Here is a 20,386-nt window from a genome sequence, read left to right on the forward strand (position 1 = left end):
CTTACCTTTCTGGCAGTGATTGGAATTCCAGCAGCGGTAGTTGTAGTTGTTGTTGAACATGGTCTTTCTGCACTGCGGACTATTCTCCATGATGCCTGGACAAACATCACTGCACTCCTTGGACTGCTTGTTCCCGGCAATGTAATTGTTGAACTCTGCATCCAAGATGAGTGACCAGTCTATAGAGTCCAGGTAGCACAGCTCAGGGTTCTTCTCAATGCGGATGGCACCACGGGTGATGTTACGCAGGTTGTGCAGGCCGATGTCCTTCAGGCTGGTCATCTCAAATATTACAAGGGCGTAGTTGTAGAACAGGTTACGTCCTCGGATGACGGCAAGGTTGGGAAAGAGCGCACTTAGACTGTCCAGGCCCGACACCCGGAATAGCAGCAGGTAGTCAGTGATCATGGTCAACTTGGGGAAGCTGAGGGAGCGGAAATGTTCCAGGTTGATATTATTGTTGTTTTTGTCACCGATGAGGAGGATCTGCAGGTAGCCCTCCACCACTGTGCAGTTCTCTAAACGCCTGAATTCACTGATATCATTGCCAATGTCGATGCTGGGACCACAGACTGCAGGGGAAAACAAAAGGAGAGGGTAAGATGAGTAACATAAACATCCAACCACCTACTTCCTTAATTCATATTTGTTTCTTTGATATAAATGTCTCCTCATCATACCATGTCGTTTTAGCTTAATCAAACTACACTATCTTTTTAAGCGACGTATAAGAACAACTTCTCACAAATTATCTTAATACCTCAAAATTTACTGACCCACTATTTAAACAGAGCAATGAATAACTGTTAAATGTAACAAGATACAACCAAACATCTCAATTTCAGAAATTGATATTTACAAAGAAGTATTTATCCAATAGCTTTCTTAAATATTGACAGTACACTTGAGCCCATCTATTGTTGACAGAACATCTGTTCTCGTTTCAATGCCAACTTAACATTGTGTGACAAAGTAAATACTTGGGTCGTGCTCTATTCAAGTGTAATTTAACAATGCAAAAAGGTTAATTTGCTCTGCTTTCAGGCTGTTGTTGTTTTGTGTCTACCGAACATGACCCACTATTTTTGTTTTATCTGCTTTTAGGAAGCCATCAGAATATAACTCCAGTAAAGGCCTATGCTGACATAAAAACATCATCCATAAAATATGTACAGACTGTAAGTTGATTAAATACAGACTATATGATTTAATCTACACAAATATTTGAAAAGAAGTTAAACAAAGAGCAGAAAGAATCGTGGAGGAGTGTCACAACAAATGTATTTTTCATGAAAAAAAGAGCCTGGAGCCCCGGTAAGAGCTCTGTGAGGCTTTGTGCTTAACGCTGAAATCATGTTTAAATACTAACAACTATAGAATTTATGTCTTGTGTATACAATATTTAGTTTTTTATGTCTCATAATCATATTTTAGCATGTTATTTAGCACTAGGACTGTTGGAAATGTTTTCAAGTCACGTAAAACAAAGTTATGGAAAACTTTAAATTTCGAACTGACTTCCCATCTTAAAGTTGCCACAACACCACAAAAGTTTTGTTGCTGGAGGAAAACTCAGATGATGACTTTAGTCAATAGAATAGACTACCATGGAACCATGAATGGCAATACCACATTTAGTCACAGATGTTGAAACATTTTACAGTTCAAGTGAAAACTTCAATCGGTTGGTTGCACTAAACAAAAGTAATGCAGGTTTGTAGGATACATCCAATGGGAACCATGAATTTAATGGTAATCCCTACAATGTATAGACTGTGAGTGTGTCCTCATCCCACCTTTGTTTATCTATCTAGTTTTGCTCAATTCATGGATGCTAACACAATCCTGGTTATGTGATAATTGTTGTCTGAGATAATGTCAGACTGCACTAAATACATAATAGGTCTGTTCCTGGGGCATTTATTAACGTCTGAAACTGGAAAAGTGAGGACAAACTCAAATTTCCCCAAAACCACTGTATCTCTGAACGGTCTGTTCGTTTATACAAGTCTTTTTTCCCCTCACCTTTATTCATTGAGCCTCCCATGAAATTAATTTGAACTTCTTGAATTTGACCATCAGTAGAGTCCCGCTCTATTTTGACGAAGAAATGGACCAAAAACCACCATAAAGAAAAGTATTAAAAAGTGCCCTCCCTTTTTTTGCCTTTAAATAATCCTGACCCTCATCAGAAAAAGTCTGGTGCTGCATGATGGATATGATCGGTGGAGTGTTTGCCTCTTCAGCCTTTACTCCCACTTTTGTGGTGTACTCTAAACAACACTTAGCCTGAAGCCCCAGCAGCACCCACAGAAATATGGAGGCCATTATCGCACATCACAGTGAGGAGGATTTACACTTCAAAGCTGCAGGGCAGTGAGTCATGGAAAACTCATACGAATCAGCAGGTTGTCACACTACCACTTTAATGCTGGTCTCAAGTTCTACTTTACAAATGTGGCCCTAAAATGTTTAGGAAAGATGAGTAATTTTCAGGATACAAATTCTAAGTTTTCATAATCAAACATTAGGTCTGGTGTTGCAAGTTTAATGAGCGTAAATAAATGTAAGTATCACCTGGATCTAGAGCAATGTACTCCTGGCTGTACGTAATCCTAGACTATCTGCCATGTCCCAGGGTTGGGCACATCACTTTTAAATTAAAAGTGTAATATTTAACATACCAAAGTTTAAGCAATGGAATGACGTGAAACAAAGAATGCTGTACAAACTGATGTTGAACGTGAATATTGTAAAAATCTGTAAATGTCGCAGGACTAAATGGTAGGTAATCAGCCACGGACAATACTGCCGATATGAACATCTGTAGTTCTCCAAAACATAAATAGTGTTTTTTCAGAAGCCACAGAGTTGGAACTGTTTAATTCAATTTCCGAAAGAACACGCTGAACCTTTCTGCTGGCAATGAACGTTTTTCCCGGGACCTATCTGAAAGCGTAGTTTAACACGACACAGGTCTATGACTTATCAGCTACACACCAGTATCACCATTCTATATTTTCCGTAAACATTGTTCAGATTTTACCTTTTTTTCTTACTGCAGGACCGTGATTCATTAACATATTTTCAAACTAAATTAAACATTTTTGTTGTGGTCAATAAACACATTTTTCCGCTCATATAGGAAAGACTCAACTGTGACTGTTAAACACTACTACGGTTGTATGGCAGTACCCCAAATATAAACTGCAGGTAAGTGATCTAACTAATTTCAAGAGTAATCAGTCATCCCTTTTCAGCAGTTTTGTTCTTTAGGAAACATATTGTAATTGCACATGTTGTGTTTTTCTGTACAAGGGAGCAGCTCTGAAACATGACACCAGGGAGGATGTATTACAACCCAGCATCTCTTGTTTGAAAAGTTAATTAAATATATCTGACATCACAGCAGATCTGGACGCAGCTCAGAGAAAGGGAAGATGAACTTTAAGATTGTAATTATGACTCAGGGCTTTGCCAACATTTGTTGGGAATAAAGTTATAAAAACTACACACAAATTATGAAGCAACAGGTTCAGGCGCCTGAAGCTCGGGCCACGCAGGTCGTGACCAGCGTAGAGACCAAGTATCTGCTGAATGCTGATGTCCATGAAACTCAAAGTCCTCAGCTAATGACTAGTGACAAAATACCAAACAAGCTGATTCTACGTTAAATTCATGTTTACTAGAAATTGGGGGGCGGGGGGAATCTGGATACAGGTCATAAATTGACAATCTCAAGTAGCTATAGACAATCATGTGTAAAAAAAATACTTATAGTTCATACTTATAGGAAAAATCAAAACTAGCAGTTATATCACATTCCATAACATGGGGGGAAAATGTGAAATTCCTTATTCACATACATATACTTATTATCCAGTTAAATGCCACTGCACATATCAATACATATCTTTGGCAGCAACACAAAAATCCAGTTAGTAGTGGCTAAAAGTGGCTGAAACAATTTAAGTTTGTTCTGTAATTTGGGCATGTTTTAGCCCAGTAAACTCTGCATAGAACCAGTATATAAACCATCCCAAAGTTGGCCTCCTTCAACCCTGCTCGTGGCAGAAGTTTCAAAGCACACTAGAGCTTTAGCTAGTTGCTTGTAGTGTACCAGTGTACTGCTGAAAATGCATTGAAGTTGTATGGCCTTTATTTTTATTTGGCATGTTAATTGGCTTTAGGTGTTTAAATCTTCTCCAGACAGGATGTGACAGCCTTTGGTGTGTGACATTATAAAATTCCTTTGGTGTGATTTAAAGCAGGCAGTGTACTGGTATGGCGGTCATGTCTTTCTCTATAATCTACTTGTCAGTGCACACCGTCCGCAGCCCTGAGTGAGTTGCATACCTGTTAATACAATCCCGACACCCAGGCCTGTAAAAAAGAAACACTGCCTAGTGATGTTACATCACCACAGCCTCTACGCTTCACCCTCTGTGGCCTCACTGCAACGCCAGCATGGCCATCTTTCATGGGAACTGCTCCTTACCATGCTTGTGAAAATCCCAAACAAAGACTTATGATCAAATTTCATCTTGTGCTCCCGCTACATGAAAATATCAATAGCAGGTATCGCACCACCACAACGACGACACATTTAAAACAGCTGAGTACACAAGCTTATCTCTGCTGTTTTGATGAGCCTCTAGACCATATATTTACTTTTGATAACCTTTTCCCCGCTGACTGCGGGTCCCAGACTGTCCGCAGACAATTGCAGGAAATCCACCAGAAGCCCAATATGACAAGAAATAGGAAGCAATATGCCTCTAAGCTGGTGCTTCATTCACTGCCACTAGACTGCAGCGAGTCTGTTTACTCCTCATTTCCATCCTCTTAGAGACAGACTGCCCGAGGGGGAACATATTCAAAAATACTTTTACACATGAGAGGCAAGGTGAGAAGCAATGCACAGGGAAGCATGAGAACCAGATCCTTCCTGACAGATCAAACTTGTTTGGTACATCTGCAAAGTTGTGTGTGCAGTAGCCAAGCTGAACCTGGTTAACCCGATCCTGCCAGCTGCTTTTTCGTCCCAACTGATACAGTAAACCAACAGGAATGCTCAGAGTTTAGCCACACAAGGGACCTTTAGACAGCACCACATCGCATTGAGAATAAATGTAGGATTTCGATGGGAACACCTCTGCTTTTCCCAGGTTTGTCCGGTGCCCACTTGGGCTAACAGTAAACCCCATAAGACACAGTTCACAAGCTCCTCACTCTTTCCAATCAACAGAACTTAGTCTGTTTTGCCTGTGAATGTACTTTGGCTTGTACTATTTTAAAACCCGGACCCTGGTTCAACCCCCTGACCCACCCGCCCCTCCCCAACATGTCACGGTGAATGGGATGAATCAGGAAGCCTAGTTTTAGTTTGCAGTATAGCTGGAAACATTGAAAGACATTCAGATGGTAACACAAAGCTATGGAAGCTTTACATTTGTTAAATCTGAAGGTTTGCATGCTGAGAGATGCTGCAAGCTTTTTTTTCCGAGGTGTTCCCAGGTTTGTTTAGCTAAGGAGGATAATTGAGGGGTGCACTGCCAGGAAGAAGCACAGTGATGCCATTTGACAAATATTGTGCATTGGTTTCTTTAAATCTTGAGGGAGTAATATTGACAAAAACATTCCTGGGTAAAGAACACCTATATTCTGAAGAATACATAGAACTGGTTGTCTCGTCAGAAACTTTGAAAAGTTCAAGGTTAAATGAAAATTCATCTGTAGTGCCCAATCTAGACTAAACTGCCCCTCAAAATTCTAAAACCATGAAAACATCAATACCGGGACTCCCCATCCTTCTATAGCAAGTTCTACCTCCCAAAAATGAGAACATCTATGTAGAAAATCTGTCTATGCGTTCACATTTTGTATGTGTTGTAGTTGTTTATCAAATTTAACGTCCAAAGAGATGAATTTGTCAAAGTTATTGGTACAAACAGATCCAGCGCCTAATGTTTGCCGACATTTTAGGAATGTTTTCAGCGGGGAAGTATAAATCCCATACTTGCTCAATGTAGGAGAGGTCAACCTTAATGACTTAATCACCAGGTTTCTTTTATTTCTCAATTCAAATTTGTGTCCCTATTTTCATCAGCTTGTTTTGAATCTTCCTCCTCACGCCATGACTCAGAGTTGACAATGTGGTGTAAATAAAGCTTGACTGGCCTTGGCTGACTCCCGGTATCCTGTATATACCAACACACTTAAAAAGAGATTTAACTGGGCAGTCTGTTTTAAAACTAAGTTATAGCACTGCGAGGTGACTTTGTGAAGACACACAGCATTTACCAAACATGAAATTAACCACACGTAATTGCACAATTACAAAAAATTACATATTGAACCGTTTCTTCCATTTAAGATGAAATTGCATTTCCTACATGCAAATATTTTCGGTTTAATTCTTGATACATATGATTATTATATTATCCTATAACCACATAATTACACTGTGGTACACCATATTTATTCTTCAATATTAATAAATTCCTAATATTACTGAAAAAGATTGTTTTCTTAATTTACAGTGCAATACTATATAAGAAACATACAGCCTAAGATATTGTGTTTTCCCTGTTACGAACAGTGACCTCAGTCCACATGTGTGAACGGTACTGAAGCCTGAGGACTGAGCACCAGGTCGGGTCATGTGGAGCAGCGGTACTTACTCTCTGCGGTGGCGGGCCGGAGGCAGGACGACAGACCCAGCATCAGACCCCAAAACAAGGTCAAGCGGTTCCTTTCTGTTCGAGACCTCATTCCTGGAATGAGTGAATCCCCCCAGACCCTGTGAATAAAAATGTTGAGGGAGGGAAAGGCTCGGCGAAGCCCGGCCGGAATTATGAAACCGCTTTTCAATTCCCCAGCCAGCACCTTTTAGCAGTTAGCCGGCTAAAGGAGCTAGAAGCTAGCGTTACTACACACAGGCTAGCGGGGATAGCGCCCTCTCTCTCTCACACGTTTCCTAGTGGGGAGAGTCCAACCGTGCTCCGGACTAAATTCACTGATTTATTCCTCTAGGCTGAAAATGTGTATTCATAGTGTCGCTTAGTCCTGCCGAAAACAGCGCCGTGTCGGGGTGTACGATGCGGCTACAGCAGCGGCGGGGATTCCTCTGTAATCCGCATCTTCACTCTCCATGGCTGGAAGAAAAAACGCTCAACGTCCCCTTGCTGGAGGGTCCTCGGGAGGCAGAGAACGGGTGAGACCCCCCCCCACCCCTCAGACGCGGGATGGGAAGAGGCGGCGGGGAGCACTCGGTGTCATATTAAAACACACAAACACACACACACGCACGCAGCCCGTGTACGCAAACGGCACGACGCCCGTGTCGAAAATATCCAGGGATAAAAAATCTGGGTTCAGACCGCAGCAGCCTCCTCCTCCTCCTGCTCAGCCTCGCATCATGCACACACGCACCGCGTTGTTGTGGTGGCTGTAATGCACCTTCTTATCAACCGGGGTGGGGGGGGGGGGGGGACCGGAGTGTTTGACCTTGTTGCTCCGGAGGGTCGCTCGGCTCCTTTGATCTAATGCCCGCTCAGTCGATGCACAGGCAGCGTGAGCGGGTCGCGGAGCCGTGGATGAATGCACAGGTAACACGCACGGTCTGCAGTCTGCCCGTGTCCGCTGTAAACACGGCGCCGTGCGTACAGATCGTCTCCGTTTATCAAGATGAATCACTCGAGCTTCAAACTCCGCCCTCGGGTCTGAGGCGAGAGTGGGCGTGGCTCCCCTCACTGCAGCCGAGCCGCCGTAGGAGAGCGGTTGCCATAGAGACCGGTCTGGTACTCATCACGAGAGGGGCCGGATTTATCTGCGTGTGTGTTGACAGTGTGTAAACAGGCCGTGGGCAACATCTGCATCCTCACGGCATATCACATGTGCAGAAGAAAACAAACCATAAATTACATCTGCCTCCCCACAGCATGTCATATATGCAGGGGAAAACAGACCATTATCTGCATCTGCATCGTCACAACATATCATATGTGCAGGGGAAAACAAACCATAAACTACATCTGCTTCGTCACAATACATCGTAGTTGCAGGGGGAAACAAACAATACACTAACTACATCTGCGTCATCACAACATATCATATGTGCATTAGAAAAATCCACATCGTCTAAGAATTCCACATCGTCTCAAAAATAGAGGCGAAGTGAGACCTCGTGCCTCACTCTCCTCTCTGCTCACCGGCGTGCCCTCCGTCGCGGTGTGATGGAAATCCAGGAGACTGATCCAGGATCAGGGTTGTTTTGCTTCTCACAGACACGCAGCAGAGGGCCTTGTGTACTGAGGTCTGTGCACAGCCCCAGACGACGGTGGAGACTGAGGAAAGAGTGTGTGAACCCCTCAGCTAATGACATCAGCAGAAGTTAGCGGGAGCCATGGAGTCAGCAAACAGCCAGCGAAACGAGTCTGGAGGTGCGGGTGATAAAAAACAAACAGACATTTTCACTTTAACAACAACCATCTGCTGATGTTCAATATTCTCATCCAGCTTTAGGGAGAAAAGGATCTCAATGAGTTAAGCTCCAAAAAAGGTCCTTGTGTCAGCGGCACCTGAGGTCAAACGCAAATACTGTTCAAATTCAGACCAGCACTGTGTTCCAAGTTGTTGAAGCAGAAAATTCAATTCATGAAGAAATCGTGATGGATTGCTGGTTTACAAACAAGCTGAAGCTAAACTGAATGGCTGGCTTGATTTACTATCCAACAGTTTAACTATGAGGACGAGGAGTTGGAAATGAAAAACATGAAGATTATGTATCACTATACAGAGCCATGTTCCTCCTATGTATTTTCTAACAACCCAAGGCAGCTTATTCTATTGAGAGAGGGACATGTAAAAAACTGGAGCTTTAGTGAAGCCTGTAATTCATTTAGATGCAACACACGGGACTTGCACATATATGACCATGTTACCTAACTTGAAGTGGCTATTGTGTTCGTGTTATTGTTATCAAGTCACACACGATGTAACCATTGTTGTTGAAATGAGCCTATACAATCCATGTCACATAAGGACACTTAAATGCTGCCACCTTGAGGCTATATCTGGAATATACCATCTGTTTGTTTTCTTGTTGTGCTGTACTGACTGTATCAATTAAGTTATTATGTGTGTGTTCCTTCTAAAAATACTGTGACCGGCAGTAACATCCACTGTAACTGTCGGTCACAGTGGATATAGACCCCCTACCCCATGATGTGTAAGGGCTTTGTACAACCTAAAGGGCTTAACAGGGAATTTCACGACCTATTGAGCTCCATAAAAGCCACAAAACTAAGTCAAGTTGCGTTCCTAGGTACTTAATATATATATATATGCTGATGAGTTTGAGTTAGACTGAGATCGTCCAAGATCTGTGTGACTTTTACTTTGCTTGAGACCCAGACAAGTACAGTTGCAATGATCTCTGGAGGTCTGAGGCCCCGGGCTGAGGATGTGGAGGTCCATGCAGCTTGTGATGCTGTGATAGAAGTAGACAGTAAATAAAACCGTCCATAGAAGAGCCCCTGACAGTTTTGATTATCCCTGTAATTACAGGCTGCTTTCATCACAGAGCAGAGCAGAGCACAGCGGCATTATGTGGACGCCACACATTACCTCAGCCCTGGCAGACAGCGCTCGGCATCCATCACAATACAACAATTAGCACTGAGAGGAGAAAGGAAAAAAATGCACATTAAAAATGAAGTGAATATCAGTGACCACCCAAGAGTCCAAATACAGTGAGTCACCCTCTAACAAGTGCTCACTGTACCAACATGACCCCCCCTGTGCCAGAGAATGTTGTGCTTGTCCACTTGCATTTGTTAAGTGCCTATTAAAGTCCCCATGAAGGCAGCCGGCGGGCCCACCTACCTCGACCGTCCCGGTGGAATCCATTCTCGCACTGCACTCATGTGGAAATAAGCCTGTTTACCACCAACGGGTCACACATGCTAATGAGCGTCTGTTTGTTTTCTACTGTGCTCATGCAGGAGGAAGGGAATTTAGTGGGGAAATAATAGATGATATGCAGAACAGCACGGTGGCTTTGCAGCACTAATGACGAAAAACATACAACAGAGAATTAATGGATATGAAATCAGAAGAGGAAATGTGCTCTGACATTTTGATGTAGCTGAAGGCTGATCACGCAGAAATGCAGAATGGTGTCGGGCCGGTTTGAACTTACCCTATTTGTGGGTCAAGGATCGGCTGATGGAGTGACACTGGACCACAGACCGGCCAAATGTTTTTATGAGGACCCTCTGTCTTACAAGACATGTATGATTTTGTGTAGCATTATACTTGTCTACTCGTTAGACTGTAGATACTGTATTGAGTCTCTGGTCTATCTTGATGACAGACCAGACTATTCTCATAAGGGATTTTACACATTTCTCCCACACTGACATGTATTATAAGATAGTGGTTAGGTAAGATAAGGTGAGATGGGACAATTTGAGATCAGATAAGGTAAAGCTGCAGGTGAACATGTGAGATTTTAAAATTAAGTGCAAACATTTTTAGAAAATGCAGATTATATGTTCACACTATACATCTTTCAGTACAGGTGGGATATTAGGGGACAGTATTTGTGTATAATTTGTCTTAAATATGGTGACACATCTATCTTAGTTACAGTTCTGAACAAATTATATAATTTTACTCATAACGCACAAATCATGAATACATAATTTCTACATTCACAGAAGATAAAGTGTGTGAACCCCGCAGCTTATGACATAGACAAATGGAAACTGGAGTCATGTAGTCAGCAAACAGTCAGGGAAACAAGTTTGGAGGTGTTTATACAAATTTATAAAAACTGACATTTTGAGCAGAAGCATCTGCCGATGTAAAATATTTGCCTAAAGCTTCAGAAGGTGTTCCACACGGATCTAGATGAGTTGAACTCCCAAAAAGTTTCGTATTTCAGCGCCACCTGAGGTAAAACGTAAATACTGTTCAAATCGATTCAAATTCAGACCAGCACTTTTTACACAGTTATCGAACCAGAAAATCCAATTTGTGAAGAAATCATGATGGATGCTGGTTTACAAACAAGCTAAAGCTAAACTGAATGGCTGGCTTGAATTTGTATTAAATAGTTTGAGTATGATTTCGAAATGACAAAGGATGATGTGTGTATTCATGTGACATAGCCACATGTACACACAAAATATGTTTTGCCGTTGCTCAGTTTATCTACTTATTTTACTTTACTCAATTAATTATATCTCATTACTGAATGGCATCTTTGCTGGCCACATGGGTCACCTGATTTTAAAACCTACAGAATAAAACAAAAGTCCACAGTTAGACAAACTGTCTAGATAGAGGACTGTCTAGATTTTGTCCTCTGGTTTTACACTTATGACGCCAAAAACTAACTTTTTATCCCATTTGAACCCAAGTAACCCTGATCGAGTATGGAGGATTAATAATTGATTAAGATATAACCAACTGCAATGTTTGAATTTAAGAAAATAAATATGTGCTTGTCAGTCAAATGACCATATTACTTCAATCAATGAATCAAACATCAACCCAACCCATTTCTAAGGCCTTAGATGTGGTCTGAGTGTCAGCCAGGGCTGACTCATGAACGTGGCTCCTTTCAGCTTTTTCCTCCGGCTTACAACATCATATCAAAGAAAGGTACCGCTAGTGGGACATCACCAGTTTGTAGTTTTCAAGACAGCGACAAAAGGTACAAAAGGTCCCCTAATTACTGGATGCCTCAGTTGCTGGTGCATTAGTCACAAAGACTGCAAAATTATGTGATGTGGGAAAAGTCTCCGAACTTGTGATGACACATGGGCCACAAAGGAACAGAGAAACAATGTAAACCCTCAACAAAATTGACTAAGGATAGGTCATTGGGAAGTTGACTCGAAAACCCGACACAAAGTGTCAAAAACTGTTTAAAGATAAACTGACAATGAGCTTCATTCACTGGAAGGCTCATGAATTATAGCATATGGTGTCTTTAAGGATCATTAGACATAGAAATATCAGTTCTGACATTGTTTGTAGGAGTCAGAGAAACAACACAAAATTCAGGTACTGGTTTACACTTTTTGTGAGTGATTTTAAGGCACAACATGTGCTGTAAACTCACTTAGGTCGTTGAATAACGTATTATTATTAAATACCATTTTAACTTCTCCTTGGGTGCAACAGGGAAACTTGAATGACGGAAAAGTTTCTATCCGGAATGAAACACCTGTGTTGTTCGTGCGAGGCCGACTGGTAAATTTGGCGACCCAACCGGATGTGACCAGTTAAGTCATCCGGCCAGCTGAGAGGACTTTTAGCATTGTAGCTAACGCTGTCAAAACAGACAAAATCGCAGTATTTTATGAATCTTTTCACATAGTGGATCCAAAACTTTGAAGAGTAAAAATGATTAAGGCCATTTTGATTTTTAACAACCACGGGAAACCGCGACTGATTCGATTCTATCAGTATTTTGTGAGTATGTTTGGGTTTGATCTTCACAACATTAGCATGTTTGTATAAACGGATGTCTTTATTTCCTCGTTTAACAGTGTTAGTAGACATGTCACATGAGTTCACAGACAAATAACACACGTATCGTGTATACACTGTGGAGATCTCAGATTTTAGCTCATTGTCGTAGCTTGTAACTGCTTTGTTTTCCATGTAACTTGTGCTATTTACAGCTCGATGGCGGTCGTGCCTGCAGGGGGGGTATTAACCACAGTGTGCAACTTGTTTCCCGCAGGCAGAGGACATGCAACAGCAGATCATACGAGAGACTTTCCATCTGGTTTCAAAGAGAGACGATAATGTCTGCAACTTCCTGGAGGGTGGAAGGCAAGTAGTGCTGTTTGCCAGTAGTGGGATGAAACAGAGTACATTTAATTAATGTATCTGTACTTAAAAAGAAATATTTTCATGATATATTCAATTTCATTTCACTACCTACAGAAGCAAATATCTGTGTTTCCCACTCCACTTCATACCCTGAAGGCGTTATGTTACATGTGTGTTGTTTTCAGGTAATATTAGACCATGTCTTAATCAATGAGAGGAAAGAGATGGATTAATGGTTGTAGAGGCTCCTGCAGAGATTTAGCCATTAATTACTGTGACAATGCAAATATATTCAGTAGCATCATTCTGTATTAATATGACGGAGTCTGTATTATTCTTATATTTAACTGAATAATAGACTCTAGGCACAGTTAATGATGTAGTTGACCATTGCATCAGAAAATAGGCAACGCTCTGCCAGTTATTCTACTTTTGATTCTTTTAAGTGTATTTAAAAGCAGGTACTTCCTTACTTTTACTGATGTGGAAAAGTTAATGCTGTACTTTTACTTTTAGCTGAGTACATTTGTGTCTATTTACTCGATCTTTTACCTAAGTAAAATGCTGTTGGTAGAAAATCTGTATAAAAGACACTGACAATTAAAGAACAGAGCAGATTTTTGCTCCTTCTGAGCATTTAAAAAGTTCTTTGGATGTGCTTGTTCAAAGATCAGCTGAATAAAACCTGCAGCTGCACTTTTTTTTTTTAAATGGAAAGACCGACGTTATTTGATTGATATAAGATTGTGTACATTTGGAGAGATTCACGTTTATATTGGCAGGGTCATATAGGCGGATCTGTAATTTCAGTTATGATATGTTATGACATCTTGACAGAACTTTAACGACTGCAAACCTAGAGTCAGTTTTGGATTTTTTTTTCTTCACTAACTTTGATGACAGGACAGAAGCTGACATATCTTGGCAAAGGGGTAAAGCAGAGCCAGAGGCAGACTGAAGATGCAGTATCACTGTTTTAACCATTAGATGGAGGCAAACACACACAAGTTGTCACACATACCATTTCTCTGATTAACTGTTTCACACGATAATGATGAAGTTGTCTGTTAATAGAGAGTTATTTAATACACAAGATGCATTTATTTGTGGGATTGTCTTGGAATCTAACATTTATATCCGTTTTCAGTCTCATCGGTGGCTCCGACTACAAGCTGATCTACCGACATTATGCAACTCTCTACTTTGTCTTCTGTGTGGACTCATCTGAGAGCGAGCTCGGCATCCTGGACCTGATCCAGGTCGGCTTCTGCTTTATTTAACTGCTCCATAAGTATATTGAATATGTGGCTTTTGAGGTAAAACCTCCCTTTTTCCATAGCACCCCTTTGTTCCATCATACAAATATGCCCAAGTAGAAAATAACAAGCTGGCTCTAACTTGAATTACTACACAAACTGCTTTCCATTACATGATGCTGTATTTAATTCATCTTGAGAAGGACAATTCATTCACCCCTTTACGTTTGACTTTTAATTGCTGGTGTAATTTCTAAATGAAAATAATTCTCCTGTTCAAGTGAAATCTTTTTGAATGTAAAACGTGTTAACTCACATAATATAAAGGAGGAAACCAAGATATCACAAACGCATGCTGTACACAAAGCTCAGTAAATATATCCTAATGCTTTAACTGTTTCCTTAAACATCTCTCCTATATTATTTTGATCAGTGTACTCACTTTACACGTTTGAACCAAGCACATTAACCTTTATTAAACCTAAATGTTTGTTCTGAACCCCCTGTATGGCCTTAACCTTAACATTTTCATCAGTACTGGAATCCTATCTAAAATCACTCTGTAGTTTGATGCTCAGTGTGAAGCACAAGTCATTGCAACAGAAGATAATATAAATTCCTGAGGCGATGTAATATTTGTTACGCCCTCCAATGTAATTATAAATTCCAATTATCTAATTATAATCTTCCCAATATGGGCCTTTTTAATTACATGTGTAGGTTCACTCTTCTCTACGTGTTGGTGTTTATTTTATAAGTGATGACTAAACGAATCCTCTTCGCTGCAGGTGTTTGTGGAAACGCTGGATAAATGCTTTGAAAACGTCTGTGAGCTGGACCTCATATTCCACATGGACAAGGTGAGTGGCAGGGAAGGAAACCTTTTCAATAGTGTTTCCTCTGCACAGTGCTATTTTGTGTAGAGCTGTGGTGATCAGTAGAGTAATTGACAATAGTTTGATAGCGACCAATGGTTTCAGTTATCTTACAAAATACCAAAGGTTTTCAGCTTCTCTGAATAGAGGATGTGATTTTTCACCCCTTGTACTTTGTCACATACTTGTCCTGCTTTTTTAAATCATATTTACGAGATTTAGCAGCCAATCTAGTATAGTGCATGCGACACTGTTGTGCATAAGTACCTTTGACTTAGATCCACTGAACTATGGCCCCTTTCCAGTCTCAGAACAACAGTCACTGTTATTTCTACAGAACTACAAAATGTCCGCATGTGATTAGTTTGCTGTCAATGCGAAATCAACACTTCATGTTTCCAATAAATTTGTGTTTTTACTGTGCAGGAGCTGTAGGAAGTGGTGACTTAACTGTGGTTAACTGAGGACAATTTTTTCATCCAGTTCTGCTGTTTCTTTGCCAGTGACTGTTATACAATTTGAGGAAGTGGTCAAGTGGTCATATATGTCTACGGTCCACCTTCTGATTCAGGCTTAGGTCAGACACTTACTGTAAGCCTGTACCTTGAGGTTACTAGCATCCATGAGACTAAACACATTTAGGGCGTGGTGCTCTAGATCTGTTATATGCATCCAAAAATGGAAAACCTCACGTTGAGATGTTACCTACTTTTGTGTTCTCCAATCCCAGCACAGAAATATAATATGAATGCTTTTAAAATTCCTGTTCAACAAAGATTCACATGAGTGTAATTTAATATGTATCCATTATTTTATGAAGGACCTATAGGGAAATCCTGAGGTATGCAGTGCAGTGGTGTTTTTACTTCTCTTACATGCACCAAGCTGCTTCTCAGGAGCAGTTGCATTGCTATAAATGGTCCAGTTTTCTTTGCTGTGTGGGGAGAGCATTTGTACTCGTATCGTAAGTCAATCCAGGCTCCTGACACGATGATGTAGAGCGTTTCTGCAACTCTGAAATGTCGGACCCCAGGAGTGAAAATGTCTGTGCATGGGAGCTGCATCTTGTTCAAACGTGGGGACCTGTTCTAGAAATGGCAAAAAGAAAAACATTAGAATTCAAGGTTACCATTTTTTTAGATGATGTGTTCGAAAAATGCATTAAAATTCTGCCCAGGCTCCTTTTAGAATTAAGCTGTGTATTGTTCAGGCAACAAAAAGGCCTCCTTTCTCTCCCAGGAACTTGGAACTGAGCTTGAAGTGTGTCTGGGGACTAATCAGAAACATCTTCGGCCATCTTGATTGAATTTTCCCTGCAGGAAATTGATGTCATGTGGTGCATTGGGGAGTTTGCCTGAGGAATGTTCCCAAGATGAAACTTGGAAAAACTTCTGCATGGATGAAAACCCGTTGCTCTTACTAAGCCTTGCTAACTGGACCACATTGACATGCATCATAAATGTGTTATCTATATACATGGGATTTAAAACAAACCTTGTATTATTAACCTGTTATGCACAAATGAACAAATCAAGAAATGTAGGCTGTCGTTACAGATAATATCCAATTGTTTCTCTGTCTCTGCCAGGACTTAAAGCTTCAAAGCTTTTTCAGAGAACTCTTTCCCGTTTGTAATCCTGCACCACAAATAAGGTCTGCTGTGCAAGACAGTCTCATGTTCCCCAAAATGTTTTCCGCCCACAGGAATTCAAAAATCTAAACTCAAGACTGAAGCTGAAGACTGTCTCCCAATGAGCCGTCAATGGTGGCTGCTTTCCAGAGAGAACTGGAACTTTTATACCTCTGTCATGCCTTTGGTAAAACAAAAACACAGAAGAGCTGAGAGGTTAAACAAGACACGACTGATCAACTGAAAACTAACACAGTTACATCTGGCTGCCATGTGGCGCAGCCAGTGTGTGTTGTCCAATCCATTATTATTGTTTGATTATTGGATTTTCATCAAAATCACAAATAAAGTGACATCTGAGATATTAAGTGACAGCGAGCATGCACAAAGACTGTCATTTTTTAACAAGCTTTGTATTAACCACTGTCTTGGGTTTGTGTGCAGGTCCATTATATCTTGCAGGAAGTGGTGATGGGAGGCATGGTGCTGGAGACCAACATGAACGAGATTGTGGCTCAGGTGGAGCTGCAGAACCGCATGGAGAAGTCTGAGGTCAGTGGAATACCACATTTAACACCATGCCAGGGATTTTGTTTTGCACAGTTCAGCTCATGACTTTTAAGTTGTGTAATTTTCCACTATTAAAGAGAATTTTCCAAAGCTCAGGTTGAAGGGAGAGCCATGTGTTCCCCAGTCTGCCACATTCGCTACCACTCACTATTGAAATCAACTTGCAGACCAGAAACTGAACAAACTAAACACATTAAACACGAACAGACCTCAGCATCTTTGTCCACATCTCAGATTCGGTCAGAAATTCGAATGAGTCTGTTGTTATGCCCACTGAAACCAGTCTCGTATCATTAAGGAAACAATTGACCAATCAGAGCTTAGTAGGCTCAGTTGCTAAGAATGGGGGATACTTTCCAGATAACTAAATACGTAAAGTAGATAGATTAATTGGAATAGCAAAATAAAAATAAGGATACACTGATCATAAAGTTGGTAATGTTAAGCTTACAGTAACTAATGTGGCCTTGAGCCTCGAGGAGACATGAGGAGCAGCGACAGAGGTCTGGTCAGCTCTTTCAAACATCGCATCCAGGTTTTTTCCATTGTCAAACTTGAAATGACTCATGTGACATCACTTGAGGCAAATTTGTACATATCACACAGCTCTGTCTGGAGCCATGGAAGGTTTAAAACGGTGTCTTTCACATATACAGGTATACCCCCCCCCCCTTTAAAGATCTCTTTAAATCAACATATATCTTGAAAAAAAGGGCAATTCAGACTTTCTGTAGTCGGACTGATCAGATTTAGATGTGAACCTGTTCTCCTCTTCAGCTTCAAATCAACATTCACCACAGGAAACCGCAAGAGCTGCTTAACTAACACAGTGAATATGGAAAGTTGTGACAAAATTTAGAATAGAATTGTACAATGACACATTTAACATAAAGTCTTTATTATGAGGAATTTACAATTGTTCCACTGAAATAAGTTCCTCAACGATGCTTCAAAACCAACAAATACCGTTTCCAGACATGACTTGCGGATAAAGTTCAGAGAATCTGGCCCAGACTTTACCCTCAGTTTGCTTTTCACAAATGAACAACACAGTGGGAGGTTTTCTGCACAGATGCGATCACAAAATCTAAAACACATTATTCAGGCGATAGATGGAGCAGCTGGGTGCAGCAGGCAAAAACTTCCTCCATGTCTTCTACGTGTATGACACTGTCTTTTCAGCAAGAGATATTTGTTTTATTTTAGTTTGTTTTTCATTTGTGCTTCTGTTGCATGTTATAAGCGTCATCCTATACTAGGAGTTCAGGTAGAGAAAGTCAGCAGGTAATCTGGAGGCTGTCACTCTGACACTTTCGCTCACACTTCCCTCTCCTCAGGGGGGAGTGTGGAGAATATCTGGTGTTCAGTGTGTGTCTAAAAGCAGCTCAGCAACCCTGAGCCCAATTTCCAGCTCTGACACAGCACTTGATAATGAAGGCTGGGGTCCGAGCTGTTGTTCTTGTTTTGATGCATTCAAGGGCTTGTGGGAGGCTCGTACAGTGGAAATGAAATATGAGAGAGATTGTGTAAATGTTGTTGGTAAAATGAACACAGTGAAAAACACAAAAAGTCAAACAAAAATGTTGCTGAAAAAGGAATGTGACTTCTTCTGAGATTAAAGGACTAGTTTGACATTTAGCAAAAAACTTGTATCTATTTTAGAAAGCAAGCTAGGAGACTCTTAGTTTAAAGAGGAAACGTTTGGCCTGGCTCTGTCCCAAGGTAACTGTCAGATTGAAGTTTTATAGCGGGCCATGTATCCGACTATTTCTTGGCCGGGAACAGCGACTTCCTGGAATGTTGTCGCCCTCCTCTGGACAGAGCTGGGTCAAGTGTTTACACACACTCCCATGACTTGGATTCTTTCCAAAAATCTATTGGTTTGCATTAAAACACTGCTAGTTTCTACTTTCACCAGGATTCTTTATAGACAACAGCTGTCATCAGAATAATGTAGAAGCTGCTTTAATCACATGAGACTTCCACCCACTGAATCTTTATTTTCTGTGTGCTTCTTTTCGGGCAGGGAGGTCTATCAGGCGCTCCAGCTCGCGCAGTTTCTGCTGTGAAGAACATGAACCTGCCGGAGATGCCCCGCAACATCAACATCGGAGACATCAATATCAAAGTGCCGAGCCTCTCCCCGTTCTGAGAAGCATCCCAGCTGAGCTCTGCAGGGCTGATGTACCACCGATAGCTCCATTCCTCTGCTGTTCCTGTCCACCCAGCTCTGCAGCTAAGACTGAGAAAATGGATTTTATAAATGTACTGCAGAACCACAGCAGCTTACTCTCCCCCCTCATATCAGTCTTTTCATGTACAAAAGATAAGCTGTGGATTGTTTTTGAGTTCTGCTGTATGCAAATATAGTTACAAAGGATCTGTAAAATCATGTAAAATATGTCTCTATAAAGCCACAAGAAGAATTTATATAAGTATCTTTGCGCTTTCTGTTATTATTTGTGCGTTGTGTAGCTGTCCTGTTGATTTCTAGCTCTCCAAAAGAAAAATTGACCATATATCCCGTGCTTATTTTCCTGCACAACTCTTCGAGATCCCTGACATTCATCACAGGTTGCTCTGTTCTGAAAACATTCCCTCCTGTCTAAAGGAATGAGCACAGTTCACTGTAATACGACCCTTTGGCTTCTGCATCGGGCTATAATTACTTAAACACATCTTTATCTTCGGTTCCAGGCGGCTGTTTGTGCCAGCTGGGATTAGACTCCTGTGCTTGTCTGACAATTTATTTTCCCTTCTCTGTAATATATTGTGTATGTGGACATCCTTTGTGAATAATGCTGTTGTTCCCCTGGTTGCAGATTGTGCTCACTATTGCAAATGTAAACACTTTGTGATGGCAGGTTTTGATGTGTCATGATGCGAGCTTGCAAACATCTATTCAGAGACCTGACAAACTTATGTTGACCAATCTTGCAGTGTGGTTTTATTTAGTGGTTTGATAGTATCAGACTCATATCCGAGCCATAGTCTGCTGGTAGATAAACCATAAACTTCTGTCAAGCCTCCAGAGAAAGGAAATATGTCTCCATGTTAAAGACGTTCCATCCCAAGAAATAAAATGAATGAAAATACACAGTGGATTTGCCTTTTTTTTTCTTCAAAAACTCATTCCCAGCAAACCTTTTCTCACGTGTCCTCACACCAGCTGAGTCCCCGTGGTCAGCCTGCATCGTATG

General features: G+C 41.0%; 2 protein-coding genes across 2 annotated transcripts in view; one reads left to right on the forward strand and one right to left on the reverse strand.

Annotated features, from left to right (window-relative positions):
• Nucleotides 1-7,622, reverse strand: part of igf1rb (insulin-like growth factor 1b receptor) — a 42,388-nt gene extending 34,766 nt beyond the window's left edge. Inside the window, exons 1-2 of the mRNA XM_062389533.1 lie at nt 6,684-7,622; nt 6-572 (exon numbers count right to left, since the gene is read on the reverse strand). Of these exons, the coding sequence (XP_062245517.1) occupies nt 6-572; nt 6,684-6,774 (658 nt within the window). The 5' untranslated portion in view covers nt 6,775-7,622. The remainder of the gene's footprint in view (nt 1-5; nt 573-6,683) is intronic.
• A 4,669-nt stretch (nt 7,623-12,291) lies between these two features.
• ap3s2 (adaptor related protein complex 3 subunit sigma 2) lies at nt 12,292-20,283 on the forward strand. The gene is made up of 6 exons (XM_062389568.1): nt 12,292-12,489; nt 12,764-12,855; nt 14,003-14,114; nt 14,900-14,971; nt 17,061-17,168; nt 19,213-20,283. Exons 1-6 carry the CDS (start codon nt 12,421-12,423, stop codon nt 19,336-19,338), a joined length of 579 nt encoding a protein of 192 aa, XP_062245552.1. The 5' UTR covers nt 12,292-12,420; the 3' UTR covers nt 19,339-20,283.
• The last annotated feature ends 103 nt before the right edge of the window (nt 20,284-20,386 follow it).

Source organism: Platichthys flesus, chromosome 1 (genome assembly GCF_949316205.1).
Source record: "Platichthys flesus chromosome 1, fPlaFle2.1, whole genome shotgun sequence".
Classification (NCBI taxonomy): Eukaryota; Metazoa; Chordata; class Actinopteri; order Pleuronectiformes; family Pleuronectidae; genus Platichthys; species Platichthys flesus.

Excerpts from the sequence above, each read along its gene's own strand:
- ap3s2 (XM_062389568.1), top strand. The coding sequence starts at position 12,421 with ATGATTAAGGCCATTTTGATTTTTAACAACCACGGGAAACCGCGACTG. Across the intron at positions 12,490-12,763 it reads TTCGATTCTATCAGTATTTT|GCAGAGGACATGCAACAGCA; the intron begins GTGAGTATGTTT and ends TGTTTCCCGCAG. Across the intron at positions 14,115-14,899 it reads GCATCCTGGACCTGATCCAG|GTGTTTGTGGAAACGCTGGA; the intron begins GTCGGCTTCTGC and ends TCTTCGCTGCAG.